General features: G+C 36.2%; 2 protein-coding genes across 5 annotated transcripts; one reads left to right on the top strand and one right to left on the bottom strand.

Annotated features, from left to right (window-relative positions):
* Positions 1 to 1,766: 1,766 nt before the first annotated feature.
* On the top strand, positions 1,767 to 2,691 carry LOC7483922 (protein DMP2). The gene has a single exon (XM_002312340.4). The coding sequence runs from the start codon at positions 1,808 to 1,810 to the stop codon at positions 2,372 to 2,374; it is 567 nt and encodes a 188-aa protein (XP_002312376.1). The 5' UTR covers positions 1,767 to 1,807; the 3' UTR covers positions 2,375 to 2,691.
* Positions 2,692 to 8,488: 5,797 nt separating this feature from the next.
* LOC7485951 (protein decapping 5) lies at positions 8,489 to 13,576 on the bottom strand. 4 transcript variants are annotated; one of them, XM_052455179.1, is made up of 9 exons: positions 13,166 to 13,576; positions 12,488 to 12,588; positions 11,487 to 11,558; positions 10,974 to 11,402; positions 10,323 to 10,943; positions 9,631 to 9,696; positions 9,224 to 9,421; positions 9,016 to 9,126; positions 8,489 to 8,936 (listed from the first exon to the last, which is right to left on the bottom strand). In XM_052455179.1, the coding sequence occupies exons 1-9, from the start codon at positions 13,332 to 13,334 to the stop codon at positions 8,784 to 8,786; spliced, it is 1,920 nt and encodes a 639-aa protein (XP_052311139.1). In that variant the 5' UTR covers positions 13,335 to 13,576; the 3' UTR covers positions 8,489 to 8,783. The 4 variants fall into 4 exon arrangements, with proteins under 4 accessions (XP_052311139.1, XP_024462869.1, XP_024462870.1 ...); XM_024607101.2 differs by having other exon boundaries at positions 10,323 to 11,402; positions 13,166 to 13,575; XM_024607102.2 differs by having other exon boundaries at positions 9,230 to 9,421; positions 10,323 to 11,402; positions 13,166 to 13,572.
* Between the last annotated feature and the right edge of the window lie 4,120 nt (positions 13,577 to 17,696).

Genomic DNA, 17,696 nt, shown 5'->3' with positions numbered 1-17,696 from the left:
CTCTTTCTACTTCGCACAAAATTAAATATTAACTACAATCTTTTTTTCAGATTCAACAATCGAAACCTACTGAAATTTATGGCTCTGCTACTCTCTTTTTTTTCGAGATTTGAATTTTAAAATATAGCATCTCTTTCCTTTTAATCTCATTACTAACTTCTCTAATTAAAAGCTAATCATCAACTCTTAAATTTGACTAAAATATTATTCGATCATTTATTTTTTTAACTAGAAATCTGACTTTGATGGAAATTTTAAAAGAAATTGGAGATAGGGATTAGGAACTATAGTCTTGAACCATGATGAACAAAGGAAAAAAAATAATTAATCTATCCCCGTGATCTTGTGACATTCTTTTTGTTTTTTAAAATTGTAGATTAGTCCCTTAACCAAGATTAATGGTTAATTTTTTTAAAAAATAATCCGAGATGTCCTTTTAAAATTTTTGGTATTGTTTGGCACAAGCTTGATTAAATAACTTGACAAGAAATAAAGAACATTCAAGGAAAAAACAGTCAAATTATCATGAAAAAATAAAGGAATAAGGGCTAAGTTACAAGTAAATATAAATACATGGATTCAATATTTACTTTTAAAACTAAAGGGATCAATTTTTTTTCTTTCTAAAACAACATGGATTAAATAATAGTTTAATCTTATCTAGAACGGGGAAGAAGGTTTCGAAGCAAGAAATTCCCGCTCTGGCTTTTGCCCTGAGTGCTTTAGGTGGACCTTCAACTTGGTGGATAGTTAAGATAGACAGACACGAGTCCATAACTACTGTCAAGGGGTGAAAATGTTCTATGATAGATAGACACAAAAATCAACTCACATTTAAATATCATCACGTGAGTTTGATTTTTTGATGCAAGTATTTTTTAAAAGTTTATTTTTTTCTTGAAATTATATATATATATATATATATATATATATGAAGAAATTTAGAATTGAAGAGGGTATTATTATTTGATAATTTAATATATGTGTCATATTCAACTTATATAGAGATTATAAGACATATAAAAAAATTAAAATAAAATAAATTACAGAAAATATACTTGATCATCTTGATTGAAATAATATCTTGATTGCCTGTTTAATTTCTTGACCTCTTTCTTTTATTAATTAGGAAATAATCAATAATATTTAACTTGATTATTTCCTTAACATACCATCTTAATCTTATGATAATTTGTTTTTTACCGAGCTCGACAAACACCACTTTTACTTGCTTCCTTATCTTCATCAATTGTATTTTTTAAAATATGGCTACTCTTAGCCATTATTTTTCTTTTATAGTTGCTGCATTATTTCTCTAGCTAAACATTTTTTTAAAAAAATTAGCTTTTCAAGTAGCTATTTTATTTTGGCTCATTATTGATTGTATTGATGTATTCTTCTTGTTTATTTTCTATCTTTTTTTAGTTAAAACTCTCTCTCTTTCTCTTTCTCTTTCTACGAGTAATCTATTTTATAATACCTTATCTCTTGTGCAAGAACTTATCAACTTGCACTCGGTCTCTTTTATTTTTGTTTTTATATCTTTTTTCTTGTTGGACTTTGTTATCATGTACCTCTATTTTTATGTTATTTTTAATTATTTGGATGTCATTTGATTATCTACTTGATCTTAAGATTTTTTATTATTATAAGTTGATTTATCATTGAAAAAGGACAATAAATAAAATATTCGGTAGACAATGAAGAATACTACAAACAAAGTGTTTTAAAATAATTGGAAGGACAACATAAAATTATCCGTCGAACAGAAAGATTAAGCACAAAACAGAAGCACATAGATAGACAAATGGCCACTAAAACCAAGGAAAGCTCCATCCAGGACAAGACATTTTCAGGAGTCGGAAACCTCGTAAAGCTCCTCCCAACAGGAACAGTTTTTATGTTCCAATTCCTTAACCCTGTCTTGACCAACAACGGCCAGTGTCACACCGTTAACAAGTACCTGAGTGGCATTCTCATGGGCCTCTGTGGCTTCTCTTGCTGTTTCTCTTGTTTCACCGACAGTTACAGGGGCAGTGATGGCTGGACTCACTATGGAATTGCAACCATGAAAGGGCTTAGGCCATCTTCAGATTCGTCTGCTGGGTCGTCCGTGGACTTGTCAAGTTACAAGCTTCGAGTTGGTGACTTTGCTCATGCTTTCTTTTCCTTGATCGTGTTTGCTGTGTTGTCCCTGTTGGATAGGAACACAGTCAAGTGCTTTAATCCTTCTTTCGAGTCCACTGAGAAGGTGTTGCTCATGGTGTTGCCTCCTGCCATTGGTGCAGTTTCGGGTACGGTTTTCATGTTGTTCCCTAACAAGCGCCATGGAATTGGATACCCTTCAAGTGATTCTTCACAGGATTCTTATTGATGATGAATACATCTATACTATAAACAAATAGGTTGCAAAAGTCTTGAAGAAATTGGTTCCTGATTTGCAGCTCTATACCCTGAGAATGCTTCTTCGTCTTTGAATTTGTATGATTGTTTAAGAATAGAAGAGGGAGGAATGGATATATCATTTCCCTTCAATATATGTATAGTAAGTTTGTATTTTGTCACAGTAAGAGGTTATGCGAATTGTCTTAATTCCATTTGTAAATTTGAAGCTGAAGTCTAGTTCAGCTCATCTTCTTCACCTAAGTAGTCTGGTGTCCTGGCAATATATTCTTACGTACATTTCTTATACGTGCCTTCCAATTATTATTTTTTAGTCTTCTTTATTATCTACCGAATATTTTATTTATTGTCCTTTTCAATGATAAATCAACTTATAATAAGAAATCTTAAGATGATAAAATGACATCCAAACAATTAAAAATAACATAAAAATAAAGGTGCAAGATAACGAAGTCCAACAAGAAAAAAAATATAAAAACAAAAATAAAAAAGACCAAGTGCAAGTTGATAAGTTCTTATACAAGAGATAAGATGTTACAAAAAAGATCATTCATAGAAAGAGAAAGAGTTTTACCTGAAAAAAAAGATGGAAAATGACCAAGAAATCTTAACAAGAAGAAAACATCAATACAATAAATAATGAGCCAAAATAAAATGGCCACTTAAAAAGCTAAATTTTTAAAAAAGATGTTTAGCTAGAGAAATAATGTAACAACTATAAGAGAAAAAATGGCTAAAGAGTAGCCATATTTAGAAAAATACAATTGATAAAGATAAGGAAATAAGTAAAAGTGGTGTATGTCAAGCTGTTAAAAATAAAATTATCATGAGATTAAGAGATTATGTTAAGGAAATAATCAAGTTAAATATTATTAATTATTTCCTAATCAATAAAAAGAAAAAGGTCAAAAAATTAAACAATTATAGGCAATCAAGATATTATTTCAATCAAGATGATCAAGTATATTTTATATAATTTATTTTATTTTAATTTTTTTATATGTCTTATAATTTCTATATAAGTTGAATATGACACATATATTAAATTATCAAATAATAATACCCTCTTCAATTCTAAATTTCTTCATATATATATATAATTTCAAGAAAAAATAAACTTTTAAAAAATCCTTACATCAAAAAATCAAACTCACGTGATGATATTTAAATGTGACTTGATTTTTATGTCTATCCATCATAGAACATTTTCAGCCCTCGATGGTAATCATGGACTCGTGTCTACCTTAACTATCCACCAAGTTGAAGGTCTATCTAAAGTACTAAGGGCAAAAGCTGGGAATTTTTTGCTTCGAAACCTTCTTCGCCGTTCTAGATAAGATTAAACTATTATTTAATTCATGTTGGTTTAGAAAAAAAATTTTAATTGATCCCTTTAGTTTTAAAAGTAAATATTGAATCCATGTATTTATATTTTCTTGTAACGCAGCCCTCATTCCTTTATTTTTTTCACGATAATTTGACTGTTTTTTCCTTAAATGTTCTTTATTTCTTGTCAAGTTATTTAATCAAGCTAGCTTGTGCCGAACAATACCAAAAACACACACATAAAAGGACATCTCGGATTATTTTAAACAGTTTTAAAATTAAACTACTAAAATTCAGTGACATGACACTTTTGGGTTGCCTAGCAGCCGTGAATTGAGACCCGTAAATCTTGAAAGTGAAAGTGCGGATGTAATTATTTTTTAAAGTAATTTTTATTTAAAAATGTATTAAAATAATATTTTTTTATTTTTAAAAAATTATTTTTAATATTAGCGCATTAAAATGATCTAAAAATACCAAAAAAATATTAATTTCAAACAAAGAAAAAAATAAATAAAATTTAATTTTTAAAAAAAACGCTTTTGTAACGTAAAAACAAATAGGATCTAAAACTTAGTGATTCAAATCTTTTTTTAGGTCAAATCCAGTCCGATTATAATAACTATGATGATTGAAGGTTTTTTTTCATGTGTTGTTAAATTTCAATTTGTAATTAAAAGATTTATATTTAATTATTACTTTGTTCTAAATATTTATTCAAAGATTTTTTTTTGAAAACATAAATCAACACCTATATTATTTGGTATTAGCCGTGTTCAAGGCGTGTTGAGAGAAAGGATAGAGGAGAGAATCTAATAATTCTGTTATATTTTTCTACACACATTCTGTTCCAATCATTAGGGAATTTAAAGACAATAATTCTATTGCCAGCGTGGCATCACACACATGGCCATTCCAGCTTAGCTAATGTTATTTAAAACGAAGTTGCACAAAACGCAGTCGTAATGTTACTTGTATTTAAAATTCAAATCCTGCTTCAGCTTCCCCCCTTGTTAGTTTTCGCCTTCTTCTTTTCTGTTTGTGACATTGCCCCTTCCATGACTTCAACCTTATCCTCAAGGTGAAATTGAGGAAATCTCCAGCCAAACTCTTCTGCATTCTCCCAGGTCGCTTCTGTCAATGGTAAGTTCTTCCATAGAACCAAAAACTGGGTTGTTGCAGTATTGTCTCGTTTAACCATTCTCCTCTCAATATTTTTTTATGGTTGCAGCAGGGGCTTCTCCGAAAGAGTGGGAAGATCAGAATGCACAACATGATTTCCTACATGTTTCTTCAACTGGGACACATGAAATATAGGATGTACCACAACAGCAGCAGGTAATTGTAGTTTGTAGGCAACTGTTCCAATTTTCTTGATGATCGTGTAGGGACTTCGCTGATAACTTATAAGAATTTTGCTTGTGAACCGATTGTTGTCGATATGGTTGTAGTTTCAAATAAACTAAGTCGCCCTCAGAGAACATTCTCTCGCTCCTTTTCTTGTTTGCTTGCTGTGCCATTCTGTTTTGAGATTGCATTAGATTGCTCCTGATGAGCTTGAACATATCTTCCCTTTGAGTTAAATAATGGTCCACAACCTCTACTGGTGAGTCCTTAGGAGTATAGGGAATGTGAATTGGAGGCACAACTCCATATAGTATCTCGTAGGGTGTCTTCCTTGTAAAAGTGTGATAGTTCGTATTGTACCACCATTCGTAGGAGCTCAGCCATCTTCCCCATTGTGCAGGTATGGTTCCTGTCATGCACCTTAGGTATCCCTCTATACATTTGTTGACCACCTCCGTCTGTCCATCAGACTGAGGATGATAGGCAGTGGAATACTGCAAGTTGACCCCCTGTTGCTTGAATAATTCTTTCCAAAACTGGCTGAGAAAGATGTTGTCTCTGTCACTCACAATTGTTGTTGGCATTCCATACAACTTATAAACATTTTCCATAAAAACCTTGGCTACTGTAATGGCAGAGTAGGGATGAGCTAGGGCCATAAGATGGGCATACTTGTTAAACCTATCGACCACCACAAAGATTACTTCTTTTCCTTCTGATTTAGGTAGCCCATCAATAAAGTTCATGTTGATATCTATAAAAGGAGCATAGGGCACTGGTAATGGTTGTAGCAGACCTGAGAGCTTAACATTTTCAGCATTGTTTTGTTGATAAATTGAGCATTCCCTAACATATTGCCTCACTAACTTCTTGATTTTTTTCCAATAGAACACTTGCCCCAATCTTTTTGAAGTCACTGTAGCTCCTGAATGCCCCCTACTGCAGAGTCATGATAGAGGCTGATGAGCTGGTTCTGCAGGTTCGGAGCTTGACCCACTATCACCTTCCTTTTTTGAATAAGAGTGTCATTGACCCATGAGTAGTTGGGATGTGAGTTAACATCCTTGCTTAATTCTGTTATTAACTGTCGCAGGTTCTGATCAGTTTCCCAAGTCTTTCTACTTTCCTCCATGATATTGGTGGAAATTGAAGAAAGGGTTAAGGCACATAACTCATTGTGAGAAACCCTGGAGAGGGCGTCTGCAGCCAGGTTATCTTGGCCCCTTCTGTATTCAATTTCATAATCAAAACCCAAAAGTTTAGTTAGCCATACCTGTTGTGCAACATGGGTAGTCTTCTTGTGTAATAGGAATTTGAGGCTGGAGTGGTCTGTTCTGATGAGAAACCGTCTGCCCCATAAATAGTGCTTTCATTTTGTGACAGCATATACAATAGCCAACAACTCCCTCTCATATGTCGATAAGGCTAACTGTCGGGATCCTAATGCTTTGCTCACAAATGCAATGGGGTGCCCCTCTTGCATCAGAACTACCCCTATACCCACTCCTGAAGCGCCTGTCTCTACTACAAATGTTTTGTCAAAGTTAGGCAAGGCTAGCATAGGGGGTTGAGACATCGCGTGTTTGAGTTGCTTGAAGGCCATGGTAGTTGTGTCTGTCCATATGAAGGAGTCCTTCTGCAATAATTGAGTAAGAGGTCTGCAAATAGCACCATATCCTTTCACAAACATTCTCTAATACCCTGTTAACCCCAAGAAACTCCTAAGCTGCTTGATGGTTGTAGGTACAGGCCACTGCAATATAGCTTCAACTTTGTGCGGGTCTGTTGCCACTCCCTCCTTGGTAATCACATGTCCCAGGTATTTCATTTACCTTGTACCGAACACACACTTACTTTCCTTTGCCACTAATTGATGAATATATTGCCAGGTAACATCACCCCCTCCAACATATTCAACGCAGACGCATAGTAATAATCTTATACCGAATATTGCTTGTGTAAATCTAGAGAGGATGCTGATGTTATTTCCAGCATTTGAATTCTATAACAATCAGTGATCACTGATTACCAGGCTTAATTTCTTTCTTCATACCACTTGTTTCCAAAACCAATCGGTTCGGTTTGAAATCTCCAATCAGTGATCAAGATTTTCGTCATAGTTTTGGTGACGGGCTTTCATAAAAGATATATTTATCTCCCGGGTTTTTTTAAATAATTCGCGTAGGACTACAGCCATTGGTTTTTCCCTCTGTTCAGATAGCTTTCACTTGAAAACGACATGAAAGAATCTCCGATGGTTTTCCCTTGTATAACGTGGCGATTAATACAACTCCAGCATGATGCTTATATATAACAGCCCCATTGTCAAGGGAAAATTAAAGGAAGCAACTTAACAAGGAACAGGAGAAGAGGGGGGGAAATGGAAATCTCTTACAAGAACTTCAAGGTCGGAACATGTGCAGGCCAGAAGGTGGTGGATGGTGAAACCATGCCACTAGTGCCGCAACCCCCAGAACAGAACAAGAGTGACACAGAGTCACTAGTCTCAGCTCTAAAGCAGGAAAAAAAATGATGTTTTTTTGTGTGTTTTTTTTAAATAAAAAAAAACCAAAAAAACCTGCTAACCAACGAGCGGGCCGCAGCCAGGCCTTGGGATGCGTCAGAGGAGATTAGTTAATGGCAACCGTTTTCATTAGAAAAGAAAACGGAATGTCTGTGACTAAATAAAGCACAGCTCTATCAAGCTCAAATGCTACTACCCTTATTATAAGCGGTTGACCTTGCTGCTGTTTGATAGGATATGTTTCACATCTGGTTTAGCTCAACCATATGTGTGCAAACCACTCCATGCCTTCTCCACACTTTTCAAGGCATGGAAGACGACACCTCGAAATACCTGGGGGTGCTTGCTCGCTTCGTCACTGCAACAGAAACTGAATTTTCAAGTACAAAGGGAGGATTTTGCTATCTTGGACGAAAGTAAGGAGGCTGTCTTGTCCTGTCTTAGCAGCAAATGACTCGCTGAAGCAAATTATATATGCAGCTTGCAAAACCAAACCTCCAACAGAACTATACGAGGAGTCCCACAAAAGTATAATGTTGTCCGCCCTGAATCATGCCTGAACTATCATGTAAACTCCAGCTCCAATGCTCGTTCTTCTAAATCTTCGGATCTCACCAGCTTATAAAAAATGCCACTCACATTAACGAAATTAAAAGGTATCTTACTGCTGCTCACTCTTCAAACATGTAAATTTCTGGCCCTCCTTTTGATCACCTCTGTCAATCACAAAAGCTCTTCCACTCGTTATTTGCTTCTCCCCGTCAAACTTCCACTTCTCACCTCTTTTGTTCATTATTCTGCTCATCGCTAATGCTCACCAAACTGATCTATACGCTAAACCCGATTGATAAACATGTAGACTTTGATGAAGGAAAAAAGAGAGGCTCATCAATTAACTCCATTGGAGGACCACTAATAACGCAAATGCAAAACAGACAAGCGGAACAAATCCCCAAAAGATGCACATGATATCTTTAAATTAATACACTGCTGCTTCATTAGCTTCACTAAAAGGACTGTTAGGCAAAGGGAACTCCAATGATGACGCATCCTATCCTTTTATTATCTAGACAATCAAAAAGAAAAACAACAAACATGCACAGCCCTCAATTAGTTTGTTGCTTCATGAGCATGAGGCTCCATGTTTACCTCACTATAACACTTCAGAATACCCAAATACTACCTAAGAAACATGATTAGGCGCGCCCCGGCCCCGGCCCCTCCCAACATAGCCATATCCATACCCCCTTCCGTAATAAGATCCACGAGAACGACCACCACGTGGAGGACCACGACCACCTCGTCCGCCCCGGTACCTTGTAAAGTCCCCAAAGGTCTGCATAATCGAACAAGCAAAAAACTTTGAATAAGACTCCACAAATTTTTGCAAGGGTCAGGAACGAAAATCAATTTACCTCTGTGTCTAATTTCATTTGCTCTGAGAATCTAGTCCTTCCATTTTGTGAGTCATTACCAAGCGCGTTACATGAGATGGTATCAAAAAAGTCATCCTTGTTATAAACAGGCTGCAGAAACAGAGTATAATCAAATGCACGGAGCCTGTAATAACTTAAAACAAAAGTTATATTCAGCAAAACAGAACACACAAGATTGCAGTATTGCCTTAACCTCAATCTTAGCTAGTTCATTTTCATCTTCATCTTGAGAATCATCTTCACCACTGGCATTTCCATCTTCTCTATCCTTCGAATGAGATTTGTTGTTCTTGCCAAGATGACCCCAAACTTCATCCTTCTTGAACTTCTCATTCATTGCTATAAAATCAAAATCCTCAGTGAATTTTGTCACCGGTCGTGAGCTCTGCACAAGAAATATTCAAATTGAAAGTAGTCAAACTCTTGCTATATTTGATGACATCAACTACAAATTTGCTATGACGATAAAAGCATTGTCCTCCCAAAAGCAAGTCAATCTGCTCCACAATCATATAAAAGAGATTATACCATGACCACAAAAATCTGGACAGCTATCTATTAAGAAATGAAATAGAAATAAACATCAAGAATTACCCCAGATCCTCTTCCTCTTTCACGTCCACGGTAACCATGGCGAGCATGAAAAGTAGCTCCATTTGGCTTAAAAAGAAAACAGAGAACAGAGAACAGACGTTCAGAACCCCAATCATGTAGTTAAGCTATTGCCTCCAAAGGAAAGCGCATACTCCCAAAAAACAGTCAACCCAACACGTAATGATCAAGCACACAGTTAGGTCTCCATAGAAAAAGATTAATAGAATTCTAACATAACAGGTAAAACATCTAGCCTGCTGAAAAACATTTGTAAACTGTGAAGATAATAAATGAATTCAATGAGATGAGGCGCTTTGGAGGGTTCTTTACTGCTGATGTATGAATAAGAAAATTATCCTTCAGTGCTCATTAACTCGACTGACTCAAAACTATGGGGTCAATAAAAAAAAACTTGTTCCAGTAAGTTGTTTGGTTATAGCACTTTGAACTGTTGCAGCAAATCCTTCCTTATGGTAAGTTGATCTCATTTGAGTATCCATAAATAAATGCATTGAGATCACTGTCCAGAATAACAAGAATAACTAGAAACTTCAGAGTGGAACCACACACAGATATCCACTAGGAAGCATATAAAGATTATCAGCATGCAGGCACGTGTAGGACAAAAGGTATATTAATATCTATAGTTAAAGATGTGTGTGTGTGTGTGCGTGCATGTATGGGAGGCACACCTTATGGCTAGCCCGTGAAGGAACAGGCAATGGGAGTATGGGTGGCTGCGCTTGTGTGGCAACTGGCACTGATGGTTCTGGTGATGGTGCTGCTGCTGCTGCTGCTGGTGATACTTTAACAACCTCAACATCTTTATGGGCTGTTTGCACAGGCTGAGGAGAAGGAACTATCGTTGGTCCTGATTGCAATAACTGGTCAGGGGTTACCAAAGAAGGAGTTGGAGTTGGTGTTTCCGTGCGAAGAGAATTGGATGCTAAAACAGCAGAGGATGCAGATTGTGTCACGCTTTGATAAGGCATTGTTGGGCCAGAAATTGAACTAGGTTTGTTGGAGATTGGCGGTACAATGGTGTTTAAATCTGAGCTGGAAGTTGACACAGGAGATAGCACTGGAAAAGTAACACCTAAATTGGTTGTAGGAAGTGCAGAAATAGTAACCTTATTAGGTATCAGACTTGGTAATGTTTCAGAAGGCAGAGAAGCAGCGGGTATTAAGGGTACAGTTGAAGGCAAAGTTGATGGCACTGAGGAATGGGAAGTGAAATTAAGGGAACTAGTGATGCCAGGAAATAGAGGAAGCGGGACATCTGGCAAGGAAGCTGGCAAGGTTGACACCAGCAGGTTTGATGGGGGCAAGGTTGAAGCCGGCAGGTTCAAAGGGGGCAAGGTTGAAGCCGGCAGGTTCAAAGGGGGCAAGGTTGAACTGGCTAAATTTAAGGCACCAGTGGGCAAAGAAGTATTGAAATTGGGGTATTGCATGGGTTGCTGCATGGAAGGAGGCATTGCAAGTCCAGGTGGCGGTCGAAGCAAAGATTGGTGTAAATGTGGAATCCCATTAGGGGGGCCATAGTAGCTTTGCCAGTACATTGGCATTGCAAGGCCATTACCATTTGCATTTGGGGGGGGAGGTGAAACTCCCCATGCTCCTAAGCTCCCTCCAGGTTGATATAAAGGCAGCCCACCTTGGAAATTTGACCCAGGGAGCCCCCCTGGTCCATTGTTGGATCCAAGGTCAGTCAACGACCCACTGACAGCAGAAGGCAAGCTGGTGGAGGTGGCAACTGGGCGAGGATAATGAGACTGCATGAGAGATATAAGGCTTTTCAAGAGTGAGGGTAGAAAGGATTGATGCATCACAGAACATAAAATTGCACTTCCATTTACCTGTATGATTGCTGGGTCATTGTTTATAGGTGGAAAAGACTGGACTGGTGGAGAAGACTTAACCTGCAAGTCCTGTGATGGAAGTAAAAAACACAATATCCAGGATTAAAAATGGCAAAACATTGTTCATCAAGAGCTAAAATGCAGTATGTAGGGATACAGAAGCTATCGAATCAAAGAAACATGTGCACCTTTAAGTGATCCACAAATCTATAAAGGATAAGCTAATGTAAAACCATGTTTTTTATATTTCCCTGAATTGCAGAGACGGCCAGTTGTGAATAGCAACGGGAGAGATAACTGAAAATCTTTGAGTAACATGCTCTTTTCGTGAAAGGGAAACCCACATATCAACCCCAGAATTACAAGGACTGAGCATGATACACTTGAAATACAGAAAGCTTTCGCAATTCATCTGATAGTAACTATTTGAGTCAGTAAGGATCTTGACTCAGCAGTAATTATGGATGAAGAATCAGTCTCAGTGGAACAGAATTGGGCAACCAACTCATAAGAAAATTGAGTACCTACTGACCTTAGCATCCTCCTTCAATCCATTATCAATTCCTAATACATGAGATGCCAACTTGAAATCCCACTCCAACCCATCAATTATTACATGTCCCCCATGATCAAGCCATATTACTTGAGGTAGAAATAGCAAGCACAAAGCACCATGAACTGCTAGTGCCATCAGTGACCGGGTCAAGGTGCAACGATGCTTACAATAATAGTCATTCAACACGAGCCTGAGTTTTTCATTATATGCAGGTATCACCAAAAACCCAGGAAGCAGAACTGCTTGGTTTGAACAGTCACCAGATGGATAATCAAAGCATAAAGATTTGGTGCACTTTGCTGCCTTGATTTTAATTTACCAAGAGTATAGGCAGATATATTAAATGACAGCCACAAACAAGAAAATGTTAAGTTTCTTTCTCAAACTTGATTGGAATTTTTCAATGGCCACTCTCACAGTATGTATTTACAAAATTAGATACCTTGATGTCACTTCCACGGAACAATATGTATTCATAAACTTTATCACTAGGAAGGATTTGTGGACCATCCTTTTTCCGCCCTTCTGTTCCAAACGACCGCACTGCCAACATTAAAACAAAACAATTTACATTTACCACAACATAGCAACTTCAAAATAACCAGAGATAAACTAAACAAGATGCAACATCAAATTGATCACTCAAAAACATATCTCCACGGTAAACTTAAGAAAACAACATACTAATATACACTGTTACCATGTAACTCTGGTGTACACGAGAACTCTGTAGCCTAACATTCACATCATTTTGAGTAACAAACATCAAAAATTTGTGCTTTAATGCAAGATTCACAAAAAACTACATGACACAAAAACCCATCAAATTGCAAGCTTCGGTTTCTTTTTTTCTAGACTAACAAAGACTCATCAAAGATAATAACTGCTAGATGAATTTAATTGATCGAAGTACCGCTACTAACATACTATAAAGTCAATAAAGAAACTGTAAGAACTCAGTTTTTTGCATCCAATGCAAAAAAAAAAAAGTCAAACAGTGAAACTAAGTCAAACCAGTTACCAAATCAGCAGAATATTCAAAACCCACGTCAAAGAATCACTGAAATAAAAAGAAGAGAAAGACCCCAAAAAATCTCGGCGGACAACAAAAAAACGGTACCGTTTTTCAATCCAATACTGGACTCTTCAGTGTTGATATTATAAAGAATACCCTCGTATCTGATCTCACTCTTTGATGTCAAGCTAATCAAGCTTCCGATATACGAATCCGCTGTCGAATTCGATCTTGAAGTTGACGCCGTATTCATACTGTTCTCACCTGCTGCCATGATCTAATCGACCCAATCTCTCTATTTCTTACAGTTCCAACCTACGCAAACATACACCCGCACAAGTATCTATCTATCTCTTTGAGAGAAAGCCCCAATTTTTTAAGTCGAGATAGAGGGGAGAGGAGAGAGGGGCTAGGGTTTTGAGGTTTTGATTGTGATAATAATCTGATTCGTTCAAGGAGAAGATCTATAGTAATAATACTAGTAGTAATAACTTAGATCATTTAGATTTTTTTTGTATTGTAGAAAAAATATTTCTGGGTGTTGTTTTTTATAATTGAAAAAAAAAAACAATATAAAAACTGATATTATATAACTTAATCACCTTGGTATATCCAAAGTTAATATGCTAATTAGTAAAAAACATGAATATGATCAAAATAAATATATAAAATTAATTTATTAAAATAAGAACATAGGAAATCAACTCGAAGTAACCTGAATTAATTTGTTTATATATATATATATATATATATATATCAAATAATGAGATCATAATAATTTCATGTAAAATAAATCAAAACAAAATATAAAATTCAATGTTAAATGATGAAACTAAAAAAAAATTCAAAAAATAATTTGAGTCAACTCGAATTAACATATTAGACTCACGGATCTAGATCATAAAACCAAGATGATCTAATAAAAACCAAATTAAAACATTATGGAATTCAAATTCAATCAACTCGGTTTTAAATTATTAAATTGAAAAAAATGATTAAAAAAAACACAAAAAACGAATTAAATCTACCACGGTTAATCCCATAAATTTGTGATCTAAGTAATAAGATAGGAGTAACCTCATAAAAAACAAACCGAAACAAATTACGAAATCTAATTCTTAATCAATCTAATGTTGAATGATGAAACCGGGGGGAATCAATTAGGGAAATGAAAAAAAACTTGAGTCAGCCGAATTAACTTTGTCGCGGGGGGCGCGACGGCGGAGGCTCGTGTCGTGCCTCCTGATGAGGGGTGTTGTGTGTTAGGAAGATTTTTTTGGGATTTAATCATAAAATTATGATTAAGGTTCAGGAGTCGTCACCTAGTATTATGGTCACTAGGAACCTATGGTCTGCGAGAGTCTGAGTAAGGGACTGATTGTGCAAGGGGAAGACGCATCACCCCCAGTGCACCCTCCCTATGGTAAGCTGCATTGTTATTTGATTATTTTTTTTCTAAGTTGGGTTTTTATTCGTTGGTCTTTTCTAAGGCTCAAGGTAGATCTCTTTTCATGAGAAAGTCTCTACCTTATTGGGTTAAATCCTAACCGTTCTAAAGTCTGAATTTTAGCATCGCATTTATATACCTTGTATCTTTAATATCTGAGGGTGTACTTTATCGTGTAATTTTACACCCTGAAAATATTAAAGTCTACATCTGAATCCTAAAAAAGGATTGGAAAAAGATTTTTGACACGTTGGTCAAATCCTAATGGATAATCATAAACTGGTTACGATATCCATTTTTTAAAACATGAAAAAAATGCAATTTTTTTTTGTTTTTTTTTATAAAAAATATGCTTGGAAAAATTTTAGGATTTGGCCGTATGCAATAAAATATTTTTTTCTTTTTGAAAATGTTTGAATTATTATTATTTTTTTAAAAAAAATATTTCGGAGAAAACCAGGTATTTTAATACCGGATTTGTATTTTACAGTGTAAATATACAACCCGATATTATACAAAAGTGGTAGAAAAATATGTGAGAAAAATCACAAATTTTTTTCAAAAGATTTTTGAAATTTTTTAGATTTTTTTTGTTTTTGTTTTTGTTTTTAAAAGGGGGCCGGGCCGGATCAGCCCAGCCCAAAGGCATGTTAAATTATTCTGTCGTTGCATGCAGAAATGGATTCTGCATGCAGAGGCCTCGACGAAGAAGAAGGAGGCAATGCAGGGAGGAGAACCACCTGAGGTGGTGAGGGTCTTTGGTTGTGCTGGGGATGTCTGGCCGGTGGCTCAGGAGGCTTCGGCTGAGGTGACGGTGGCTGGAGTCAGCTGTGGGAGGAAGAAGAAAAGGTTGCAGAGGAGAGAGAAAAGCTGGATGGAGAAGAGAGAGAAGGTCACGGTGGCTGCTCTGCCACTGATGAGGAGCTAGGTTGATGGAAATTATGGTGGTAAAGCCGGTTGTGGAGGTGGAGGTCGGTGCTGATGTTGCTGCCGCCGGTGCTGGAGAAGGAAGAAAACGAAAATGGTGGTGCTGATGAGCTGCTGCCGCTGTGGAGAAAAAGGGAGAAGCATCAGTGGAGAGGGAGAAGCATGGTGGAGAGGATGGTTGTCCAGTCGACGATGAGAGTGGTGGTGGTGGCTGAAGGCACGGCTGAGAAGGAGAAAGGAGAGAGAGAGAGGCGGCAGAAAAAGAAGAAAAACAGGGGAGGTGGCTGGTTTTTCTTCGATTTTGGACCCAATTTTCTCCTCCCTCAGGCCATCAAATCCACCTCTATTTATAGGCGGTGGAAGAGGGCAATCTTGTCTACAATGGAGAAAAATTTCAGCCCTTGATTCAGATGGGAAAGATCTCAACCGTTGGCTCAAAGTAGGCATGGTGCACTGTCAAATTGTCAAATCTGCAGCCGTAGGCTGCCTGAGTTGGCCTCTTTGGGGTGGTGCCACGTCCGTTTATTTGCCAGTGAGCTGATGAAGACCATACCCCGACGTAGGGGGATGTCTGGTGATCAATTTCGTGCAAGTTTTGGCAAATTTGGTGGACGTTAGGTGCATTAAATGCACCTGCAAAGGAGGTGACTGAACCAGTTTTTCTGAAAAAATAAAAAAAGATAATGAATAGTGACCAGACGACGCGTTGCCTGGTCCCCCCACTTTTTTAGGTTTAAATTAGGGATTTCTCTGAAGTTCAAAGCAGTCCTCCAACGTTCACTTTTATGCAATTGTACCCCTAATTGACCTAAACTTTTGATTTAATGCAATTACACCCTTGCTGAATTTCAATTGGAACCCTGGATTTACGCGCCTTTTGCACATTAGTCCCTGGTCTCGGATTTTTGCAATTTAACCCCTAATTGACAATTAAACTTTCAATTTCTTCAATTTAGTCCCCGATTTTTGTCAATTAGGCCCTTATAGTCCGGTGCCTTTTACAAATTGGTCCCTGGTCTCGGATTTCTTCAATTTAACCCCTAATTGACCCCGAAACTTCAATTTTCTTGCAATTTGGCCCCTAATTTCAATCAATTAACTTGGTAAAAAATAAATTTGGTCTTTTAAAATTCCAATCTTCTCAATTAAGTCCAAATTAGGCCCTCAAACTTAATTTTTCACCAATTAAGCCCCAAATAAAATTAATTTGGCCCATTTAAAGTATAATTAAGTCCTTGCACTTAATTAAATCCTTCAATTGGACCCAAATTAATTCTCAAACATAATTAAAATATAATTTGGCCCATGATTAAATCAAATTGGCCTATTAAAAATTTAATTATGTCATTGGGCTTAATTTTTATGCAAACTCGTCCAATAATCATTTAATTTGATCTTGAATTTGTATTTTTTTCTCAATTTTTGGGCATGATAGGGTCCAATTAGGTCTTGAATTTCCTCCAAAAAATTACAGATTGATTCCCTGGTCTGCTTTCTCCACCTTGCCAGCCTTTATTTTATTTTTTGATTTTTATTTTGAAAAAAAGTGAATTTTGAGGAATAACCCAGAATTGGGTTATGACAAACTTGTGAGCTCGCAATTTGGGTCATAAATATGGGATGATCTTGAAAAAAATAGATTGAAAAAAATTATAAAGTTCAATCCTCAATTAACCTAATGTTAAATAATGAAATTAAAATAAAAAAATATTTGAGTGAGTAGTATTATGTGAAAAGGGGCACAATAAAAAACCTCCCCTTTAGTTTTTTTGTTAACAAACCCATTGGTTCGTGCTCTGTCACGGCTCATAGTAAAGAAAATGAGCTAAAAAAAATCTAATCATTGATAATATATCTTATAGAAAAAATAGATTTTAACATTGAATTGAACAATATTGTAATCTAATATTAAAATGGAAAAACATTTGATTCACTTGGATTAACCTAGGCTAGCCTGCGAAAATCATGAGAATAATCTTAATTAAAAGAACTCAATGTTAAAAGATAGAATCTGTAAAAAACAACATCTGATTAAAAAAATAAACTCGAATCAACCAAGCAAACTCGCAACAAAAATCATGCATATCATCGGATTCAATAAAAAAATTTATCTCATAGGTTTTTTTATTCAATTACGACAATAAAGAATATGATATTTTTTTGTATGAAACAACATATTTTTTAAAGCACAAAAAAAAATAACATGATAGGCATGTAGGGCCAAGATAGCAAAGGTAGATAATTGACAACAAGGGGTGAAAT

The sequence above is a fragment of the Populus trichocarpa genome, chromosome 8 (assembly GCF_000002775.5).
Source record: "Populus trichocarpa isolate Nisqually-1 chromosome 8, P.trichocarpa_v4.1, whole genome shotgun sequence".
Lineage (NCBI taxonomy): Eukaryota > Viridiplantae > Streptophyta > Magnoliopsida > Malpighiales > Salicaceae > Populus > Populus trichocarpa.
The sequence above is the reverse complement of the archived record's forward strand: the minus strand, read 5'-3'. Positions and strand labels throughout refer to the sequence as shown.